The 20456-nt window shown below is 42.8% G+C and overlaps 1 protein-coding gene across 1 annotated transcript in view; it reads right to left on the bottom strand.

The window, feature by feature from the left end:
• LOC147706665 (CD5 antigen-like) overlaps positions 1 to 3262 on the bottom strand; it is a 91583-nt gene extending 88321 nt beyond the window's left edge. The window contains exon 1 of the mRNA XM_086925811.1: positions 3199 to 3262. Within this exon, the coding sequence (XP_086781937.1) occupies positions 3199 to 3262 (64 nt within the window). The remainder of the gene's footprint in view (positions 1 to 3198) is intronic.
• Between the last annotated feature and the right edge of the window lie 17194 nt (positions 3263 to 20456).

The raw sequence follows: 20456 nt of genomic DNA on the forward strand, positions 1-20456 counted from the left end.
GTAGTAACTATAAAAGCAATTTAAGCAGGCAACTCGAATTAGAAACACCATGGTACAACAAACAGTGTCGCTTAGCGAAAAGCAACTTAATCAAAGATGTTATGTCCATGGACCAGAGGATGGTAAGAGAGTGTAGACAAGAGTACAAAACACTTCTCTCCTGATCAAAAAAGGAATGGGACAATTCAGTCTGGGAAGATCTCCTAAACGCAGCTAGGAAGCATGACCAAAGTACTTTCTGGAGTCTGATATCAAAAAATAACAAAATAGGTCGCTGCAACAGGGACTTTTACCTTGACGAGACAATATGGTATGACCATTTCCTTAAATTGTATGATTCGGTAGATGTGTATCCAGGTCCAAATGATCCAGGAATTTATTTGTCCTCGTGTACTAGTTTACCCCAATTCAGCGAAGAAGAGACCCTACGTTCAATAAACGCCATTAAGGCGGGTAAGGCACCAGGCCCTGATAAACTGCCTGGGGACTTATTCACCCACAATACTGAAGTATGGTGCCCATATATTAATTTTTTGTGTAACTAGATATTGGCAGGGACTCCAATCCCCGAGACGTGGAAGGGGGTGGAAATAATGACTATTTTTAAAAAAGGGGACCGCTATAACCCAGCCAATTACAGACCGATTAGTTTAATCGATATTTTACAGAAAATCTTTGCCAGGCACATTTTAAATCGACTTTTAGACTGGATGCAGGAATCTAAAATCCTCTCCAAATATCAAGCGGGGTTTAGAGTTAAGACAACTACTGTGGACCAGGTGTACAGGTTTATGTGCATCTGTTGGAAATATGTACAAATAAAGAAGGGCAGCCTTTATGTAGCATTTATGGATCCACGTGCAGCGTTTGATCTTGTCCCACGCTCCCTTCTTTGGGACACTTTGAGGAAAATGGGCCTTCCGGGTGAATTGCTAACAATTCTTATAAAGCTACATACAGACAATTTTGCCAAAGTAAGGTGGGGAAAAAATGGTGAACTTACAAAGGCTATACCTGTAAAAAGGGGGGTAAGGCAAGGGTGTGTGCTGGCCCCTACCCTTTTTTCTTTATTTGTGAATGATATCCCTCCTTACCAGGCACAATGTAACCACGACTCCCCGAAATTGGGCAATGAGGCAATTACAGCATTGTTGTTTGCCGACGACACCATCCTAATATCCCAAACCCCGAAAGGATTACAAAACTTAGTAAATCAATTCTATAGTTATTGTGAAGTAAAGGGGCTAGAAATTAACTCAACAAAAACTAAGTACATGGCCATTAACCCTCCAAAAACCTTTAAGAAGAATTTAGTTTTAAAAAACATAAAATTAGAATACGTGGAGTCCTTTGACTACCTGGGCATTAGGCTAGATAGTAAAATGTCCTTGAAAAACCAATTGGAAAAAAGCAGGCTGACATTCAAACATAGTTCACTTCCTATTTTAAAGATTCATGGAGGAAGTGCTTCCAAAGCCATAACTCCTGCGATGGAAGTATTCAAAGCCAAAGCTCAATCCGCAGCCCTATATGGGGCAGAGATTTGGGGGCCACACTCAAATAAGACATTTGACATCGATGAGAACGCGTTCTTTAGGCGCTTATTGAGATTACCCTTAAGAATGCCCTTAATGCCTGTTTACCTGGACATTAATATAAAACGTACAGATTTATTATGTTGCTTAAGGCCACTGCTTTATTGGGTAAGATTATGGTCTACCCCGGAACTCGTTGACTATAGACTTGGATTACTGGAAATCATGGAACTGGATATATTTAACTCAATCAAATGGCTGAGACACATATCTACTTGGTTCACAAAAATAGGACTATCACACTTTTGGAATAACCCACTGGCATTGTCAACTAACTGTAAAGAACATGCAAAAGCTGCTTTTTGGTCCTATGTTAACAACGCATATTTACATGACTGTGGCACCGGCTCTTTAACTTTGAAGTTTTTGCAATTTAAGGATATACCCATGTTTGAGCAGTTTATGGACGAAATTGAGCCACCCTTGGCCAAAACTGTATACTTACAATATAGGTATGGCGTCTTACAACTAAATGTAAATACCTGCAAATGGGGACAAAGTACGGAAAACGAGTTGTATATCTGTAAATTGTGTGAACTCAAACATAGTGAAGATGAGGCCCATATTCTCTTCTTTTGTCCAGTGTACAAACACCCACGCATGAAATGGATTAAACCACTTTGTAAAAATTTGGGCATAAGATCATACAAAGAGGCAGAGAGGATACTCAAATCTACATCCTCTCAGTTGGTAGCTTTTGGAGTCAGTAGGTATCTCCTCAGTGTCTGCTTGATTAGGAAGAAACTTGGGGTTAAAACAAAGGGTTTGATACCCCACAGTCCTGATTTCTATGAGGAACTTTTTAAATTTACAAATAAGTAAAAAATATGTTTTTAATTTACTGACATTTTAATTATTTATACAATGTAGATAGGCTTTTAAATCCGGTTCTGTAACTGACTACTAAATTGTATCAAATTGTATTTTGTATGCAAATACCTATAAGGAATTAGTAATGTATTTCCACATAAATTGTATATATCCCTTGACGATGCTGTTCTTGTAGATGTAGTCATTGTACTTTAGTAATTATGGCTTTTTTTACTTCTTTGTAAGTGAATGTATTTTAAAAATGTTTTTATGGCTTCAAGACAAAAATGTCGAAATAAAAGCTTCACAACAACAAAATTATGTTGTCAGTTATGTAATATGTGAGTTTATATGCAGTGCATGGCATAGGCACTAGCCACTGACATATTCACCTAACTATAACATCACGTTAACCTTTTAATTTGAGTGAATATGTATATTGATACCTATATATATATAGATATGCTATTTATTCTAATAGGTTATATCATGTCATTTTGATATATTGGTATTCTGTGCTGTGGTATGCGTTATAGTATGCTATAATGATGTTATGCAACATTATGTCACACCAGCATTTGTAATTCCCAGAGTCATCAAATACTCTTTCTGGTTCTTCTGTTGCCCTATAGAGGACATGAAGTGAAAAAAAGTATGTTGCTGCCCATAATCCACAATAAATACCTGCATACATTAGCTCATCACTTTACTTGGGGTGTTCTCTTGCACTAAAAGCTGTAGATGTACAAATCATCAGACTGTGTCATTAACCTGTCAGACAAACAGCACTCACCACAATCAGGACAGAGAGCGGACACCCTCTGGGCAAGAAGCAGGAACACAATGTGCCCCCACATTTGAAGATCTGAAAGAAAGGGAACACTTTGTCAATATTATTCAGAATGTCATAGTTTGGAACTGTTTTTTAGCCACTCTCTATTGGTGATGCAATATATTGAATTATTGTGGTTATTATTGAAGGTGCACACTTCCCCTCTCCTGATGTTGAACAATCCTTGCCACTTGGACACATCAGGTGATGGTGAGAGTGGCCAGTGCTGTGGGACGTACACTGTGTAAGATGAGCCTCACCACTTCTAGGCTTCAGTTCATGAATGCCCTTGTCCACCCATGGACCATGTGCCGTACAAATGGAGCTAAGGACTACATGAATCCATCATGACTTAATTCCTTACATTGCAGACATGACTGGCATGAAGCAGAGGAGTCCATGTACATTACACATATCCAAGGCTACTTTGTAACGTTGGTGTGTGTTGGTGTAAGGGGTAAGAAGGTGGGTATTTGTTAGGTGTAAGTTGTGAGAGTTTAAGGTAGGCATTAGCTATGTGTGCCTAGGTGTTAGTAGGGGTAATATACTTATGAATATGTTCTAATAACAGTTAACCCATGTATTATTTATTTGAAAAGTGTGATGATTGCACACTGTCCCTTATGGTAGGGAGGTAACGATTTGTTAGCTACCCTCCTCAAATCTATTCATCGCTTTAGTCGCTGTGTTTCGATCTATGTTGTACCTGCCACTACCTTTGCAATAGTAGTTATAAATACCATTAAATGAATCATCTGTAAACTCATTGTAAGCTCATTAATGGTATTATGTGAGGTCTGTGTAGGTTATGTATATGTTACACCCCTAAAAGTTGTGAATGCCCCATATTTGCTCAGTGAGTAAATGCCAAAGATGGTTTGTGGGGTCTTTAAATGACCCCCTCTCTGACCCTTGGGTGCATCCACTTGTTGGCATTTAAATTGGAATGTAAAACTGTGTCAGGTTTACATTATATTACATATAGACTCAGATACTGTAAGTAAAGACTGGGCTGACTATGTTATTTACTCAGTCACATACTATATTGCATACATGTAACTCACTCTTGCATGGCTTAGACATCTTTGCCAATTACTCCTAATTCACACATATGTTCCCTATACACTGGGATACCACTATTTGCTGTAATCTTAAGTCCTACCGCTAGCGTATCTTCCGCTCAGAGTTAAACGTCAGTAACTTAATCTCCTGCTCTCTCCATAGCCCTGCAGTCTCAGCTGTCACCCCTCTGAGAGGTGATTACATCAACTGACTTTGTGAGAATCTCCAACCTATCCATTTATCTTCTGTTGCTCAAGTGAAAAGGGACATTGACCATATTATATCTCCTATCACTCCTTCCAAGAGATAAATACCTCCTACTCACTCTGCAGTCACTACCTCAGAAAGGTGAGCACATGCTACCCCCTCTGCTGTTGGTCGTACAGAGAGGCACATACCTCCTACTTACTGCGCGGGAATCTTTTTTATCTGAGGCACTTCCATTTCTTTGCAGTTAAATAACCCTTACTTGATGTATGAAACTCACAATCATGGATATTTATTGTTTATCCATTCCCCAGGGAGTTTATGAAATTAAAATCTGTGGTTCCAGTTGTACTCAATGGTGTTAAATATGTGCTGTGTCCTGTCCTATGTCCAAAGTTGCCATCTTTTTCTGAGACAATTAAATGCTACATACTCACTGTCCCTAATCTCCTGTATTGTACCCAACTCTTGAATCACTTTCTTATTGAGGTAAGTACCCTATTCAAACTGACTGTGATCTCTTGTACCCCGTGCTCACTGTCTCTAATCTCTTATACCCCAGACTGACTGCCAATATTCTCTTGTACTGTCTGCAATGCAACCATGCCCGCTTAACCAGATTAAATACCACATACTCACTTTCTCTAATCTATTATATCCCATACTTGCAATCTGTAATCTCATGCACTACCCCAATGCTATCATCTTTCCATATTTAGTTAAATACCCCATACCCATTATCTCTAATCTCCTGTACCCATAGTCACTGTCTCTGAACTTCTGTACCCTTAGTCCCTGTCTAAATTCCCTTCTCTCCCATATGTACTATTTCTATTCTCCTGTACCCCATACAAACTTTTCATAACCTACTGAACCCCATAATCATTATCTGCAATGTCCAATCCTGCATAGTCACTGTTTCTAACTTTCTGTACCCCATACTCATTTTGTCTGATCTACTGTACCCTGCACTCACTGTTTCTACTCTTTTGTACCCCATACTCACTGTCTGTAATCTCCTGCACTACCTCCAATGCTACCACCTCTTCCAAATTGAGTTAAATACCCAATAATCATTCTTTCTAGTCTCCTGTATCCCATACTTGCAGTTGCTAATCTTTTGTGCCTCATATTCACTGTCTGAAATCTCCTGCAGTACCTCCAATGCAATCATCTCTTCCTTATTGAGTTAAGTACCTCATACTTAGTCTGTCTACTCCATACCCCTTGCTCACTGTATCTAATCACCTGTATCTCATACTCACTTTCTCTAGTTTGCTATATGCCAAATTCACTGTCTGTAATCTCTTATGCCACAGACTCACAGTCACTAATCTCTTGTACCCTGTACTCAGTGCGTTTGATCTTGTGCAATACTTCCAATACTGCCATCCCTTTCTTATCAAGAGAAATACTCCACAGTCAATGTCTCTAATCTTCTGTATTCCATACTCACTGTCTCCAGTCTTCTGTAACCCAAACTCACTATATCTCATCTCTTTTACCCCAACCTTACTGACTGTAACCTTGTACCCCAAACTCACAATCATTAATCTCTTACCTCACACTAATTGTCTATAATCTCCTGTAATTCCCTACTCAGTGTCTCTAATCTCCTGTATTGCATACTCCCTGTCTTTAATCTCTTGTACCTCATATTCACTGTATGTAGTTTCTCGCAGTATCTAAATATCTATCTTTTCATATTGAGTTAAATACCTCATACTCAATGTCTCTAATATTCGGTATCGTATAATTGCTTTCTCTAGTCTCCTGTACCCCATACTCACGATATCTAATCTCTTGTATCCCATATTCATTGTGTTATATTCATGGACTGTAATCTCCTGGTGGAACCTCCATTGCTATTATCTCTTTCTTATTGAGATAAATACCCAATACTGACTCTCTCAAATCACCTGTACCCAGTTCTTAATTTGTAGACGAATAAGTGACAGGGCCCTGATCAGAAGGCCACCCCAGCTTGCAACACCCATTGCCACTGCCTGAGCTGCTAATGCAGTAAATAAACAACTACTTGCCATCAGACTGTGACATTTCAAACTGTTTGTGACCCCAAAGCTATGACAATGGCTAGGGAGGCCTGTCCTAGTATTTTTAATGTCTATTTGATTAATAAAAAAAACCTCTTGTTATGTTCATCTCTATATTACGTAAACATGTGGCAGCTGCCATAGGTGTCGATGTTGACAATTACGAGCCGGTGCTGAGGCTCAAATTGAGGACAGCGTTTACCCCGATACTCACTGCCTTTAATCTCTTGTACTCCATACTACCTGATTCTGAACGCAATAGGGATTAGAGGAAGGGCTCTTAATCTACTAACATCTTTTTTATCAGGGATATCACAAACGGAACATCTAGGTCAGTTTAAATCTTCACCATTTACTCTTCCTTCGGGGTTCCCTCAGAGCTCTTCGTTGAGCCCGGTTGCTGTTTAATATTTATGTCTCTGAACTTGCCATGCTGATTAGAAGTTTTAACCTGAACCCAACATCTTACGCAGATGAAACCCAGCTGATGATCTCTGTTGTGGATGAGACCGTTAACCATTCTCTAAAATTACATGCCTGCCCTGAGTAGCAGGATGAGCAAGCACTGCTTGAAATTGAATTGAAGCAAAACAGAGGGGCTGCTGTTCGGTAACCTCTCTCCCGCTTGGTCTCCTGACTGGTGGCCAGGAAATCTGAGCCCACCTCCTACTCCAGTGATGAAATCCAAGAATTGTGGCTTTATCATGGACAAGAGACGTATCTGCAAGACCCAGGTGTCTAAAGTGGTGTCCTCCTCTTTTTATACCATTAAAACCCTGAGAAAAGTCCTCCCCTTTATTCCTAGAAACACCAGGAAAATGGTTGTGTCCTCGCTAGTCCTGTCCAAGCTGGACTATTGTAATAACTTGTACATGAATCTTCAGACCATATTACTAAGGAAACTGCAGGCGGTACAAAATGCGGCCACCAGACTGATTGTGGATGTTCCTAAATATCAGCCGATAGTGGCAGGCATTCAGGATATCCATTGGCTCCAGGTACGCCAACAACACAAGTTTAGAGAATCTGCATTGCTCACAAGGCTCTACACAAAGAGGGTCCACAATTTCTTTGGAATACATTTAGTTGGTACTCTCCAAGTAGATCTGGTTACCACTGTTAGAATCATAAAAACAAACTGGGGTGGTAGGAGTTTCAGATACAATAAAATTGAGTTGTGGAACTCTTTCCACTAGATTTTAGGACCTTTCCAACCCATTCTTGCATTTAGAAAATGACTCAAGATCTGGCTCTTCATAAATTAGCGATACCTCAGTCGGAGTATGTCTATGACCCTGAAAGTGCCAAGACGCCTATGGAAATTTGCGCACTGTATGCATTTTAATAACAAAACATAACATTGCATATCATAACATTCTAATCTCTTGTATACCATACTCACTTTTCCTAATATACTGTATCCCGTACTCACTGTCTCTACTCTCTTTTCCCCATACACTCTGTCTTTAACCTCCTCTTTACCTCTAAAGCTGCCACCTGCCATCTCCTTCTTATTAAGTTACATACTCCATATTCATTGTTAGGAATCTCCAGTCATATGAGCCATGTTCATCTCCTGCTCATCCTGTGAAATGTGGCACATCCTGAACATTACAATATGTTCCTCAGGGTGAAACTTATTTCCTGTCTGGGGTTGTCTCTATAATCTCTCCCAGTGCCATCCTATAGGATTGAAAAGCATAATACTCACTATGCAGAGCTCTTCAGGTGTGTACGGTTACCACAGATGTGCGGTGATGGCTGGGGTGCTCTAAATGTTTTGAAGCAGTCTGTCCTTATGTACATGACACTCCAAATGAGGAGGGATCAGCCACTCCTCCAACATCCAATTATATCCCGTATTTCTTTCAATACTTTGCAACTTCATGACTGTCATTAACTCCACCCACCTACATCTGCCATCAGACAGCCAGGGCATAGTAACAATTGCATCCAAATATATTCATTGTTTAAAGTTTTAATTCAAACTTTATTTAATAGTACTGTACTATTTTTTTATTCTGTATCATATTTAAAGAAAATATAATACTTTACATTAACGTTTAACAAAAACATATTCTTAACATTTAATTTTAAGATATATAAACATCCTTCTTTTCCCCTATATGTTACAATACAATGCATACATTTCTGCCCCACCTGTGGAGTTTCCATATGTTATTGTTCAAACATCAAGTAAGCGGGCCGGACTCATAATGGTAACTTACATTTTAGAGCAATTTGCCGCTTGGTATCACTTTTTGCTTATTGAATGAGTTTGAGTGTATGTTGCTATTAAAATAGAAACAGTTGTAAATCCAGCACCACACATAGATAACCACTAGTACAGAAAATAATGTAGGTAGGATTTAATCCGGTAGCTTCTGCCCAGGATGAACCCAGGAGAGCAAACATACTTAATACAGCAATTATTCATGACAACCGACACAGGAAAATACTTATTTTTTTCCTCCAAGTGTATCAGCAGAAGAATGTCAATTAAAACTAATACAATAAAAGTTTTGTATAAATTTGGCACAAATGTGTACAAATTATGCATGAGTCCATTTATGTGCAATTATACTGTGATATTACTGCAGACACACTAGAAATCAGAGGCGAGAAATGTTTATTGTAACAGTGAATGGGTAAAGAAGTAAGAACAGATAATTCTAAACTGCACACATAGCAGACATTTAAACCAGCAATTCAACAGTACAGCCTGCACACTAACTTGGTGTCTGTGTGTTTCAGCCTGTAGCAATCACCACAGGCTCTTATTGGGACTAGAGTGGTTATGTAATCTTGAGACTCTACACAATCGTTCAATGGATACAATTTTACATAAATTCTCTATTTCAGGGTGCACTGAGCCTTTTCTTAAACTGCATGTCTCCGAGTTTCTCTAAGTTCTTGGAGCACAAAAGGTTTAGGAGAAATGCCTTTTTTTTCTTGGTCACACTATTACCCTGGAAGTGTTACGACCTGACTCCCAGGGAGAACAGGAAATATTAATTCAACTGCACACATTTTCTCTGGTACGCTCAGAGGGATTGGCATGTGAGAAACAACATGCTCCATGTGCAATTTGCACGCAGGACAGATTACCAAAGTCAGCTAATTTCATGTATATGGTTAGAGAGGTGGTCCGAAAGGACCAAACCAAACTATGTTTGTCTGTGTCCCTCTTAAAATCTTTAAGTCATATTACCGATGCGGTCGGGTGAGGATCGAACAGGTAGTACCGAGCGGGTTTGCCGATAGGAACAATTTTTCCACGAGGCGATCCTGCCCTCGCCTGAGACCATGAAGTGTAACTTAGCACTCATACATAAATACGAATAGGATACAAATCGTATGTATAAAAACGCATGTTTAACAATTAACAGCGCATAGTACAACAACAATTTTTTTAAAAACAACCTATTTATTTAAATATAGGAGTGGAAAATACAGGGCTGGACCCTGTATGGTCCTGATGAAAAGCTTGGGGAGCTTGAAACATGTCGACCACAGAACACTGATTTAGCCCAAATTTAAGGTTAGAATACAGTGTTACCCCATTTTAACATACCAAACTAGGAGCAGAATAAATTGTTGAGGCCCACTAGCAAGGTATTTTTAATCACACACCCACTCCACCACCACAACACTTTACACCACACATAGCCGTTTCACAAAAATAGTGCTCCTGCGTAGTCCGCTAGTCGCAGCATGCCCCTTTTCGTAGAGAACTGGGATGGCCCCAATGATGAAGCATGTCACCGTGGGGAAACCCCGGTGAGTGAGGGGACTCTAGAAAGAAATTTTTCTTTCTCATTTTGGTACACACTGACAAAATTAGCAGTAACCATACACACCAACTAGGTCTCTGAACCCTTCACAGTGGGTTCCTGATTTTCTTCTTTTTCTGCCTGCAAGCCTGGACATAATCAGGCCTGACAGGTTATGGAAGCGTGAGTGACGAGCTCTGAAGAGCTGGTGGGTCCTGCATTTTCAAGCTTTTGTTATGTTATTCTATGAGGATTTGGGTAATACACTGCCATTTGGAAGAGTGTCCTGGTACTGAGTAGGTCTGAGCCAAGCCTGGTCTAGGGAATTTGGGGAACTATTTGAACAGCCAGGTCTTCAGCTTCTTGCAGACGGTGCGCAACGTTTACAACGCGCGCGTTACCACGACCTACTATTACCACGCGGTTGTAACAACGAAAGTTGTTACAACGCATTGCGCTGGGGGGCGCTCAAGGATAGTAAATCATTTAATTTACTATCCCAACACCTTCCCTGCTATCCACGGGGACTGGTGTTGGAATAGTAATTTAAATGTTTTAAATTTGCGCCCCCCAACGCAAGTCGTTGTAACGACTTGAGTTGTTACAACCGCGTTGTAATGGTAGGTCGTTGTAACGCGCGTGTTGTAACGACATATATCCCTTGCAGACATATGGAAACCATGATGTAAAAGAGCAGGTCATTGCATTACACAGTATTGTAGAATAAAGTCTGACTGCCAGATCTGGTTTTGCTTGGACATGGAATGCGTGCAAGTAGGAGTCTGGCCAAGCTGAGGTATCTGGATGTGAAAATCAAAGTGGTTATTGAGGTATGCTGTGCCAGTGTTGTGTAGTGCTTTGAAAATGTGATTATTAAGTAGGGGCCTGGGGAGGCTCTCCCCGGCCTGGCTGCTTTCAGAAGCAGGGACTGGGCCGGGGAGCAGGGGTGGCTGGCTTTATCCACTACTCTGGCAGAGCGGAGTTTTCTGCCCACCCCTATTTGGAATGCCAAGTGTGCCTCCGTGAAGTGTTGTGAGCCAGCCATGATGGTAGGTGCTTCCTGCTAGATGGTTTGTGCAGGGGCTGGGTTCTTATCTATGTAGCTTGGCTGCCCTGCTCCTGGGTGAGGGTTGCCTGAGATGTCCATGTGCTGTTATTGGGTGTCAGTGTTGAAGGTATGGTGGTCCTCTCCAGCATCACTGATGAGTTGTCTGGTCTACATTGCTGGAGGTGTTGTTTGTCCCTCTGCAATGTGTAGGGGCGCTGCATTTTGAAATTGTGTTGACAGGTATGTTGGCGCATTGTTCTTGTTTACTTGCAGACTCAATTACAATGTACATTGTGACTGTTTGGGAGGTGCTGGATTTATGATGGGGAACAGTGGACATTTGGACTACATGACAAATTTGAGGTTGTACGTGTACATTTCCATCTTACTTTTTCCTGCTATGTTTGATGTAATTGGACTGTTTCTGCGCATGAGTCGACCCTGTTGTGTTCTCTGTTATGCAGTGTCAGGGCTGCACATTGTACCACATTGTCGTCAATATGGATGTGCTGTTATTGCTATGTGTATATGCTACAGTGTGCCACAGGGATCAGGGACTGATCCAGGGTCATTGTGGGTGTGCATTGTGCTGCACATTGTTGTGCATGTGTGCTATTTTTCCTATCTCCCCTGTCCCCCAGACCCTGGTCGTTACTAACCCTATTGCTGTTGGGTCAGGTCCTATCGAGCTGTGTCCGGACTCTCAACTCCTTGCACCGTCTCCACACTGTTGACTCTGGCCTCCGTTCCCTCCAGCTCCTAGTGTGGAGCAGGACTCCAACCTCCTGTCGCTTTTTGCAGCCTCCCTGTTGCAGCGGGTTTGTGCTTGGCTTGGCATTTCACATCATGCCAGCGCCACTTGGCCTCCTCCATTGACCCCCTCGACACTCCAACCACATTCACGTTTGTCTGATTGTAGTTCAGTTGATGGTAGTGTTCTGTCACCTCTGTGATACAGATCTGATTTTCCTGCAAACTGCACCCCGTCTTCTTCTCCCTCTTCTCCTTGGCCTTCCCCAACCCTGTTGTTCCTTGCTGGTTGTCCGTGGGGCTTGTCGGGTTCACTTTGACCTCTGCACTTGGTCCGAGTGCATCTATTTTGCTAAGTGGTTTCTTTTTGTTTCCCTTTGGTTTTGTTTGGCTTTAACGGTGTCTTTTCACACTTGAGGCATGGGGATTGCTGGCCTGTCACTGTTTTTTGCTGATTTTTGTATCGCTGTTGACCTCATCGCAAGTATTTTGCAATTGTGTTTCGCATTTTTGCAGTGTTGTGTTGACTTTATCATAGACATTTGATGCGTTATCTTGGGCCTATCGCATGGTACTGCCGTGTTGTGAATACTACGTTAACACAGCAGTTACTTTACCGTGATAGACTGCGATAAGAAGAACTGATTTAAGCTAATTTTGCAGTAATTATCACACGTTCTTGAGAATATCCTCCTACGTCTTCATTGGAGAGCAAAACTGATGGGGTAGTGACTGATCTTACTCTGCTGCATGCATTGCTAGTTAGTAGATAAAACTTGCTCCATTAATACTCTGAAGGAAGTATTCCTTATGACCCAGATGGTGGAGACATTGCTATGTCAGTTGCCTAGCCGTTGCATACTTTGGAATGTAGGACAAACTGGGGGTACAGTCCAGGTGAAATAATATTTGTGTGGTGGGGCTACCAGAGGGGATGTAATGGAAAGATGCTACTGTCTATGTTGAATTCTGGATTAGCAGTCTGGTCCCAGTGGATGCACTGTCACTATTCTTAACCATTGAGAGGGCTCACAGGGTTCCAATAAGAGCCCTCTCACCAGGCTCAACCCCAAGTCCCCTACTGTTGCGCCTGCTGTACTACAAAGACAGAGACTCAATATTGCGGGAAGCTCGCAATCTCTCGCCTATACAAGTAGATCATGCTCAAGCAATGCTATTCCCAGGCTACACCATTTTGGTGCAAATGAAGGTACTCATTTTTGGCTGTGAAGCCCCGTCTATGCACTTTTAACCTCAAACACTCTCTATTGTTCCATGTATGCTTACTAGGTGTGGCCCAGGAAAAGCGTACTTCTTCAACGACCCTGACGTGGCCAGGAAATGGCTGGACTCTACGAGTCTGGATCAAAAGTCCACCTCCCCAGGGCTCCCTGGAGGATCTCAAGGCTTGGCTTCACATGAAGGCCAATGGGGGACATGATGCAGGGACAGCGATTGTAGACTGGCACATGCACCCAACATGGAACAATTTAGGGCACTGGAGATGATAGGCTGTGACAGCGAGGAAGACTCTGCTAGCACTGACCCCTCTTTCCCTAACTCTTCAGTACTTTCTGAGATAAACCTCCAGAAATCAGACAGCATATTTTGACTAGGAAGAGACTACGCTGATTGCTCTCTGTCCCCGACAGGGTCCCAAGGACACGCAAGTAACTCAATTTGTTTCTCAGAGTGTACACTATAGAGTAATGTTTAACATAACAGCCACTTAATGAATGTACAATATTTATTCCAGTACTGCCTTGAAACTGATATGTGGGCTGAATTGTGATGTATGTGTTGTATTAAGCAAACACAAGGAGATGATGGACAGAGCACTGACAATTTTCAGATACTCACACCAGTCACAGATCAGGGTTGAATCCATCATTGTTCTACAGCTCACTTTGCCACCCCAGTTTAGACCCAGCCATATGCAAATCAGTCTTGACCATGTGCCTCATGGGAACAGACCAGCCTGAAATGCCAAGCCTGGTCTTCCCTGGACCGTAAACCAGCATCCTGAGTGCTTGTACACTCACTCTAATGGAATTATTGAAGTCTGTTGACTTTTGTTTGTTTTATGACTAACTATGATTTCATGTTTTACTGTGCACATGAATCTACCGTTGGAGTGATTCCTCCACTCACATCAGGTGTTTACCCGTAGGTGCCACACACTCCAGGACCAGCCCCAACAACGTTAATGGCTCCCAATAACACATTTACTTTAAACATTAGAGGCATTCACACTCCTGCACCAGATACTCTATCTATTCCTAGCTCAGGCTCATATTGCCCTCGTGCATGAATCACACTTGATGCACCCTGAGATCCCTAGACTTCAAAGACGCTAGCGGGAATGGCTCTTCTTCACTAGCCTTTGTGCTTTTGCACGGGGAGCATTGGTGTGGGTTGGACAGCAGACTTCTTTCATGGCAGACAAGATTGACATTAATGAGGAGGGGCATATGTGTTTGCAAAGCACCACTTAGATGAGTGACACATACTCCTGGGTTCGATCTATGCTCCAAACTCTGACTAAGCCACATTCTTTGATACCCTATCTAATAAGCTATGCCTCTGATATGAATTCCCGTGGCTAATGGGTGGTGACTTTAACTGTGTCCTTGATCCAGCCGTAGATTGCTCATTGCCCCTGCTCCCAGGAGCACCCACAATCATTGCAGAATTGGCTGGAACATTGGCAGTTGGTGGATGTCTGGCAACACATCAAGTACACAACAAAATCTACCCATGCTTTTCAGGCTCTCATCAGCTACATGTTTGACTGGACAAGATGGTTTGTACGTCTACCTTTGCCTCATCCGTGATATGGACTGACTATAAGAGTACGACTCACTCCAATCACAACCCGCAATGCCTGCAGATGTTGTGGGACACTGACACGTCTACCATCTAGACATGGCGATTATAAACAGAGGTGATGGGGGACCTTCTTTTCTGGGAAGCCCACAGGTCTGCCATAGCGGAATACTTCCGGAACAATGACTGCACAGCATCCTCACACCTAATTGAATGGGAAGCTTTTAAATTAGACATCTGGAGACACTGCTTGAGAACACAATGTAGTCTTCACAGATCCATCAAAGTAGATCTCCCTCATACCCAGGGCGGGCTCCTTCAAGAGGAAACCCAAGTGGTGGGCATACCCTCTGAAATATGCGAGCTGGAGAAGCAACAAGCTCAACATGAATCTTTGCTGGAAAGACTGCAGTGCTTAAATTACACTGCACACTTATCTCGTGCACATGCAACAGCTGACCGAGCTGGACGATTAGCGGCTTTGATCATACACCAAGGTTGTCCCCTTATAAACCCATCATGACGCTAAACTCTTCAATTTTGCACGTTACTTAATACACAGAAGGATTGACGGCAAGCATACATGACACTACACAGATCTATATTATTCATCTACCACAACTACCCAGGCCAAGACCTGCTTGTTTTTTTCTACGCTAGAACTACGACACATTACCCCAGAATAATGGGCAGAGCTCACTCAAGAGGAAATACTGCTCACTATCCAGGCACTTGCCAGATGAGTTTTATAAAACCTATTCTGCACTGCTTGCCCGCAGTTGAAGCTGTTATATGAGGAAGCCCTTTCAGCTGCTACTCTACACCTAGGCAAGCCAATTTTACATCTGGTGCTGAGTTTGCCACCTGGCACGTGGCTGGACTACACACACTAGGAGACCTGTACAGCGAGGGTGTCTTGCTGGTTAACAGCCTCGTTGCTGACTTACACAATGCCCCCACTGGCACACCTGCGAGCTTGCTGGGAGGAGGATCTCGCTCGTCCCTGTACTGAAAAGGAGTGGACAACGGTATCGGCAGGGCCTACCAACACCCCGCGGAATGTGAAATTCTGGGTAATAGAATTTTACATTGTGCATAGAGAACATCTTACCATGGTCAAAATAAATCTATATTTTATCAGATGAACGCTGCCTACCCCTGATGAGCTATAGATGGGGCAGATCTGCTCCACATGTCATTGCACTGTCCAGCCTTACACACTTATTAGCAATAATAAGATGCCCCGGCATAAGTGCTTTTTATAAATACATTCAGTCAGTCATTTCACAACCCGAATATCCTCCTGTACAGAGCGTCCAGCATTGCACACTTATGAGGCGTGTGTGCTGGGTCAACTCCCTAGGACTAGATTACTTCCTGATTCCTTTTTAACTGTCAAGCGGCTCTTAACCCACCAGTGGAAGTCCCCAGACCCTCCCCCAGTCAAGGCCTGGATAAAATCACTACTTGTGCGGGCACAAGTGGATCATAAGGCACTCCACAGGGAGGACGCCCTAGGGTTGTGCAAATGTGTGTGATGTGATGTGATGTGAGGCGTCATTTGTGTAGCGCACTATCACTCCAAGGAGCATCTTGGCGCTTAGACTCACCCAGCTGAGTTGATGATCCGCAGCTGTATACTGTCCACCTAGGGAATTAGAATTCACACTAGTGCTTTACATGCTGGTTCCGACAGGCTGTAAATCCAGGTTTTAAGGGCTTTCCTGAAACCATGTTCAGGTGCGAACTAGCGCAACTGGTCGGGTAGTTTATTCCCTGCCCTGGCGCCAATCACTGCCAGGGATTTTCCTCCCTTCATGGAAAGTCTGAATTTGGGGACAACGAGTAGGTTGGCTGAGGCGGACCTAAGATTTCGGGGAGGATAATATCTCGTAAAACTTTTGTTGAGATATATCGGGCCCTGCAAGTGAAAAGCCCTATAGGTGATAGTCAGTACCTTAAACAGAATGCGTTTATGGATAGGGAGCCAGTGAAGGGCATCCAGTGCAGCAGAGGCCGAAGACTTTCTGGGCCACCTAAGTACCAGGCGAGCGTCCGCATGCTGGACCATCAGAAGCCTGTGAAGGGCCGATTTGTTTGATACTGCATACAGGCTATTACAATAATCTAGTCTAGATGTAATTAATGCAACTGCCACTGTGCGCCTGGCTGCCAGGGGAAGCAAATCAAAAAATGTCCTTAGCCCCTTTATGATATTAAAACAGGATCCTACAACCGCCCCTACTTGCTGTTTGAAAGATAGGGAATCATCAAATGTGATCACTAAATGTCGTGCTGCACTAATTGTGCTTAGCGGTGCTTCAGCATCCTTTGGCCACCATTTCTGAGGGGCAAAAGCGTTAAGTCCAAACGGCAGAATTTCCGTTTTACGCGGAGTTACACTTCAGATGGTTATTTTGCATCAAGGTAAATGTCGCTGCTAGACAGTTTTTGAGGTTTTGTTCTGCATTCATCACATCCTTATCCAGGACTAGGACCAGCTGCGTGTCATCAGCATAAGCAATAGTGCTGATGTCAAAGGAAGAGATTAACTTGATCAGGGGGACCATGTAAAGATTGAAAAGCGTAGGGCTCAAACTTGAGCCCTGTGGTCCCCCTGTCATCACTGCCTTTTCCTCTAAACAGAAATGCCCCAACGTAATTACTTGACGCCTATGCGTTAAAAAGTTCTTAAGCCACTCTGATACGGTTCCTGCTATGCCCGCACTTGCCAGGCGGTCCAACAGAATAGCATGGGACACCGTATCAAACGCCGCCGATAGATCCAAAAGGATCAGGACGGCCTTCTTGCCCTGATCAATGGCAGCTGGTATGGTTTCCGTAGTAAACAGAAGGGCAGACTCCATAGAATGCTGGGCTCTAAATCCCGCTTGATTAGGATGAAGTATGTTATTCCCTTCTAGAAATGCCGTAAGCTGTCTGTTTACAAATGTTTCCACTACTTTACAGAGAGCTGGAAGGAGTGAGATGGGGCGTAAATTGGACAGGGTCATAGGGTCCGGTAGTGACTTCTGGATGGGTCTTACCGCTGCGATTTTCCATTGTGCTAGAATCTCACCCGACAGGAGTGATGAGTTAATGATGGCTTTGATCATGGGATTTTCCTCCTCTGTCATGGCTTTTAACAGAACCGGGGGACACGGATCAAAGGGAGATCCTGACTTAATTAGAGATATGACCTTGTGAGTATCCTCCAAACTAATCGGGGAGAAAGCCTTCAGGCAAGCCGTATTAGTATTAGTCCTAACCATTTCTTTAGGGTCAGTTTGTTCAGCCGGAGGGAACTCCTTAGTGAGATTGTAAATTTTTTGTTCAAAAAAGTTAGCTATGAAGTCACGAAGAAACTGGGATGTGGAATGTCCTGTATTAGGAATTTGGGATTTCTGAAACTATTCACAATTTTGAAGATTTCCTTCTGCTTGGTTTTTGTAGATTTGATAGCGGCGGTATAGAAGTCGGCATTTGCACTTTTAATGTGCCTTGTACCTTTCATGATCTTTGCTATTGTAATTGCGATGCCACCAGCGTTCTAATGTTCTAACTTCCCTGTGTGTTTCTTTTAATGTTTTTGAGAACCAGGGCGCAGATTTCTTCTTACGGCCAGGTCTTATCTCTGCACCTACGGATTTTGTCTTATTCCCTATGGCACAGATCCATTCCACAAACTGCTGGTAGTCTATAGAAGTGTTCCCTGTCAGGATGGGTTTACTCTCTTTCACCCATCTGAAAAAGTCCGGGGTGATCTATAATTTTACCCCAACATGGCATATTCATGTTGGGGTAGCTCAAAACTGGGATGCAATACTGGTAGAATTCAGATTATCCATACAGGTCCCGGAGGAAGGCACACCCGATTGATGGGAGGGTTAGAGTTAACTGGATGTAGTGACCTCCCCATGGTTACTGGGACATTATGGGACAAACTTTGTATCGACATTGGTGTCAGACATGCAGGTTTGGGGCTCTGCTCTAACATCCATGATCATAGACACGCACCATCACTTTGGTAGAGATCTCTTCTTAGCATGAATTAGAATCTTGAAATGCATGCTATTTCAGAACGTAATTTTTATGATTGCACAATATATATCTACACTGACATGCTTCCAGGGGCGGGAAGGGGTCAATTGCCTTCCATACACCCGACTCCATGTTGAAACTGTGTGGTGTCTGTGCATCATTTCTCAGTGCACTTCCTTTGTATAAAAATGTTGGAATATTACTTTACACTTGTCAATGTATTCCATTCATTATTGTTATTGTTATTGTAATTTTAGATTTATAGCGCGTCCAATCACCTGCAGGTCTCTAAGTGCTTGGAAATCAATGTTATTACAATAACTTGGCTCAACTCCTCAGAGAGACACAGCTACAAGACTACATTGCGACCAGGGTTCTTCCGAACAGCAGTGTTTTCAGTGATTACCTGATTAGATTGTTTGGGCCGGCACTGGAATTGCTTCACGGGCAGTTGGAGCTCCTACTTTGAGCCCTCTATGTACCTTTATACTAGGCCTGGGCGGTAAATTCCATTCCGTTCACGGAATCTGCGGAATTTGAGGAATTTGGGTAATTTCGCATGTTTATCTAGGTGTGAGAGGAAGATTCCCTTATCATGCATACCTGTACAGACAAACATTTAGGACATAGACAAAACACGTATGGAGAGGAGAGTCAATTGGAATCTTGCCTCATAATCATATACAAAAGAATCCGGATCTATAGTGCATGGTGGGTAGACTATAGTCAGCTTAAGTGTAATGGTACTGGTGGTACCATTAGGGTGAATATCCCATCTATTTTAGACGTGGAATAGCTAAAACACGGGTATAACACTTAAGAATGAGGTACATAATGTGGTGAGGCGTAAGTATAAGGTTCTTACGCTAAGATTTAGATGCCAATGCTTCCTGGAGTGAAGCGGTAGGGGGTGACCCTATTGAGAGAAAAATGTTGGCCACTGGGGTTAGAGACCTGTAGGGAGGAAAAAGCGCTTACCCAGACTGTTGCCTGGTGGTTGTCATACTCACAGCCTTTCTAGTCAGAGCCTGCCCTGGACCTGTTGCACCGCCGTCGATCTCCGGTAGAATGAGCTTGAGGAATCATGCTAGTTTATATATGCTTGTTAATGAGGAAACGATCGGCACCTGGAGAGGGGGGTAAGTGAAGAGAGACTTCCCCGTGTGTTTCCATGGTTGTGTGCTCATGCACGGGGTGCTAAACACTAGTTTATTGTGCATGCACTGTTGTCTGGGCTCAACTGCGCGTGTGTGCGGCGTTGAAACGGCGTGCAATGCTCCAGTATTAGTTCCGATGTCAGGTGCCCAAAATAAAGTATTTGCAATGTTGGCAGATGCCTATACGGGGGTAAAGGGATTGAAGTGTTCAAAGCATTTCTGCACTATGCCGTTAGGGCATTTACGGAGCACTGCTAGTATACGAGTGAAAGCGCTTGCGCGGGTTAAGAAGAGCCTGCGC

Source organism: Lissotriton vulgaris, chromosome 6, assembly GCF_964263255.1.
Source record: "Lissotriton vulgaris chromosome 6, aLisVul1.2, whole genome shotgun sequence".
NCBI lineage: Eukaryota > Metazoa > Chordata > Amphibia > Caudata > Salamandridae > Lissotriton > Lissotriton vulgaris.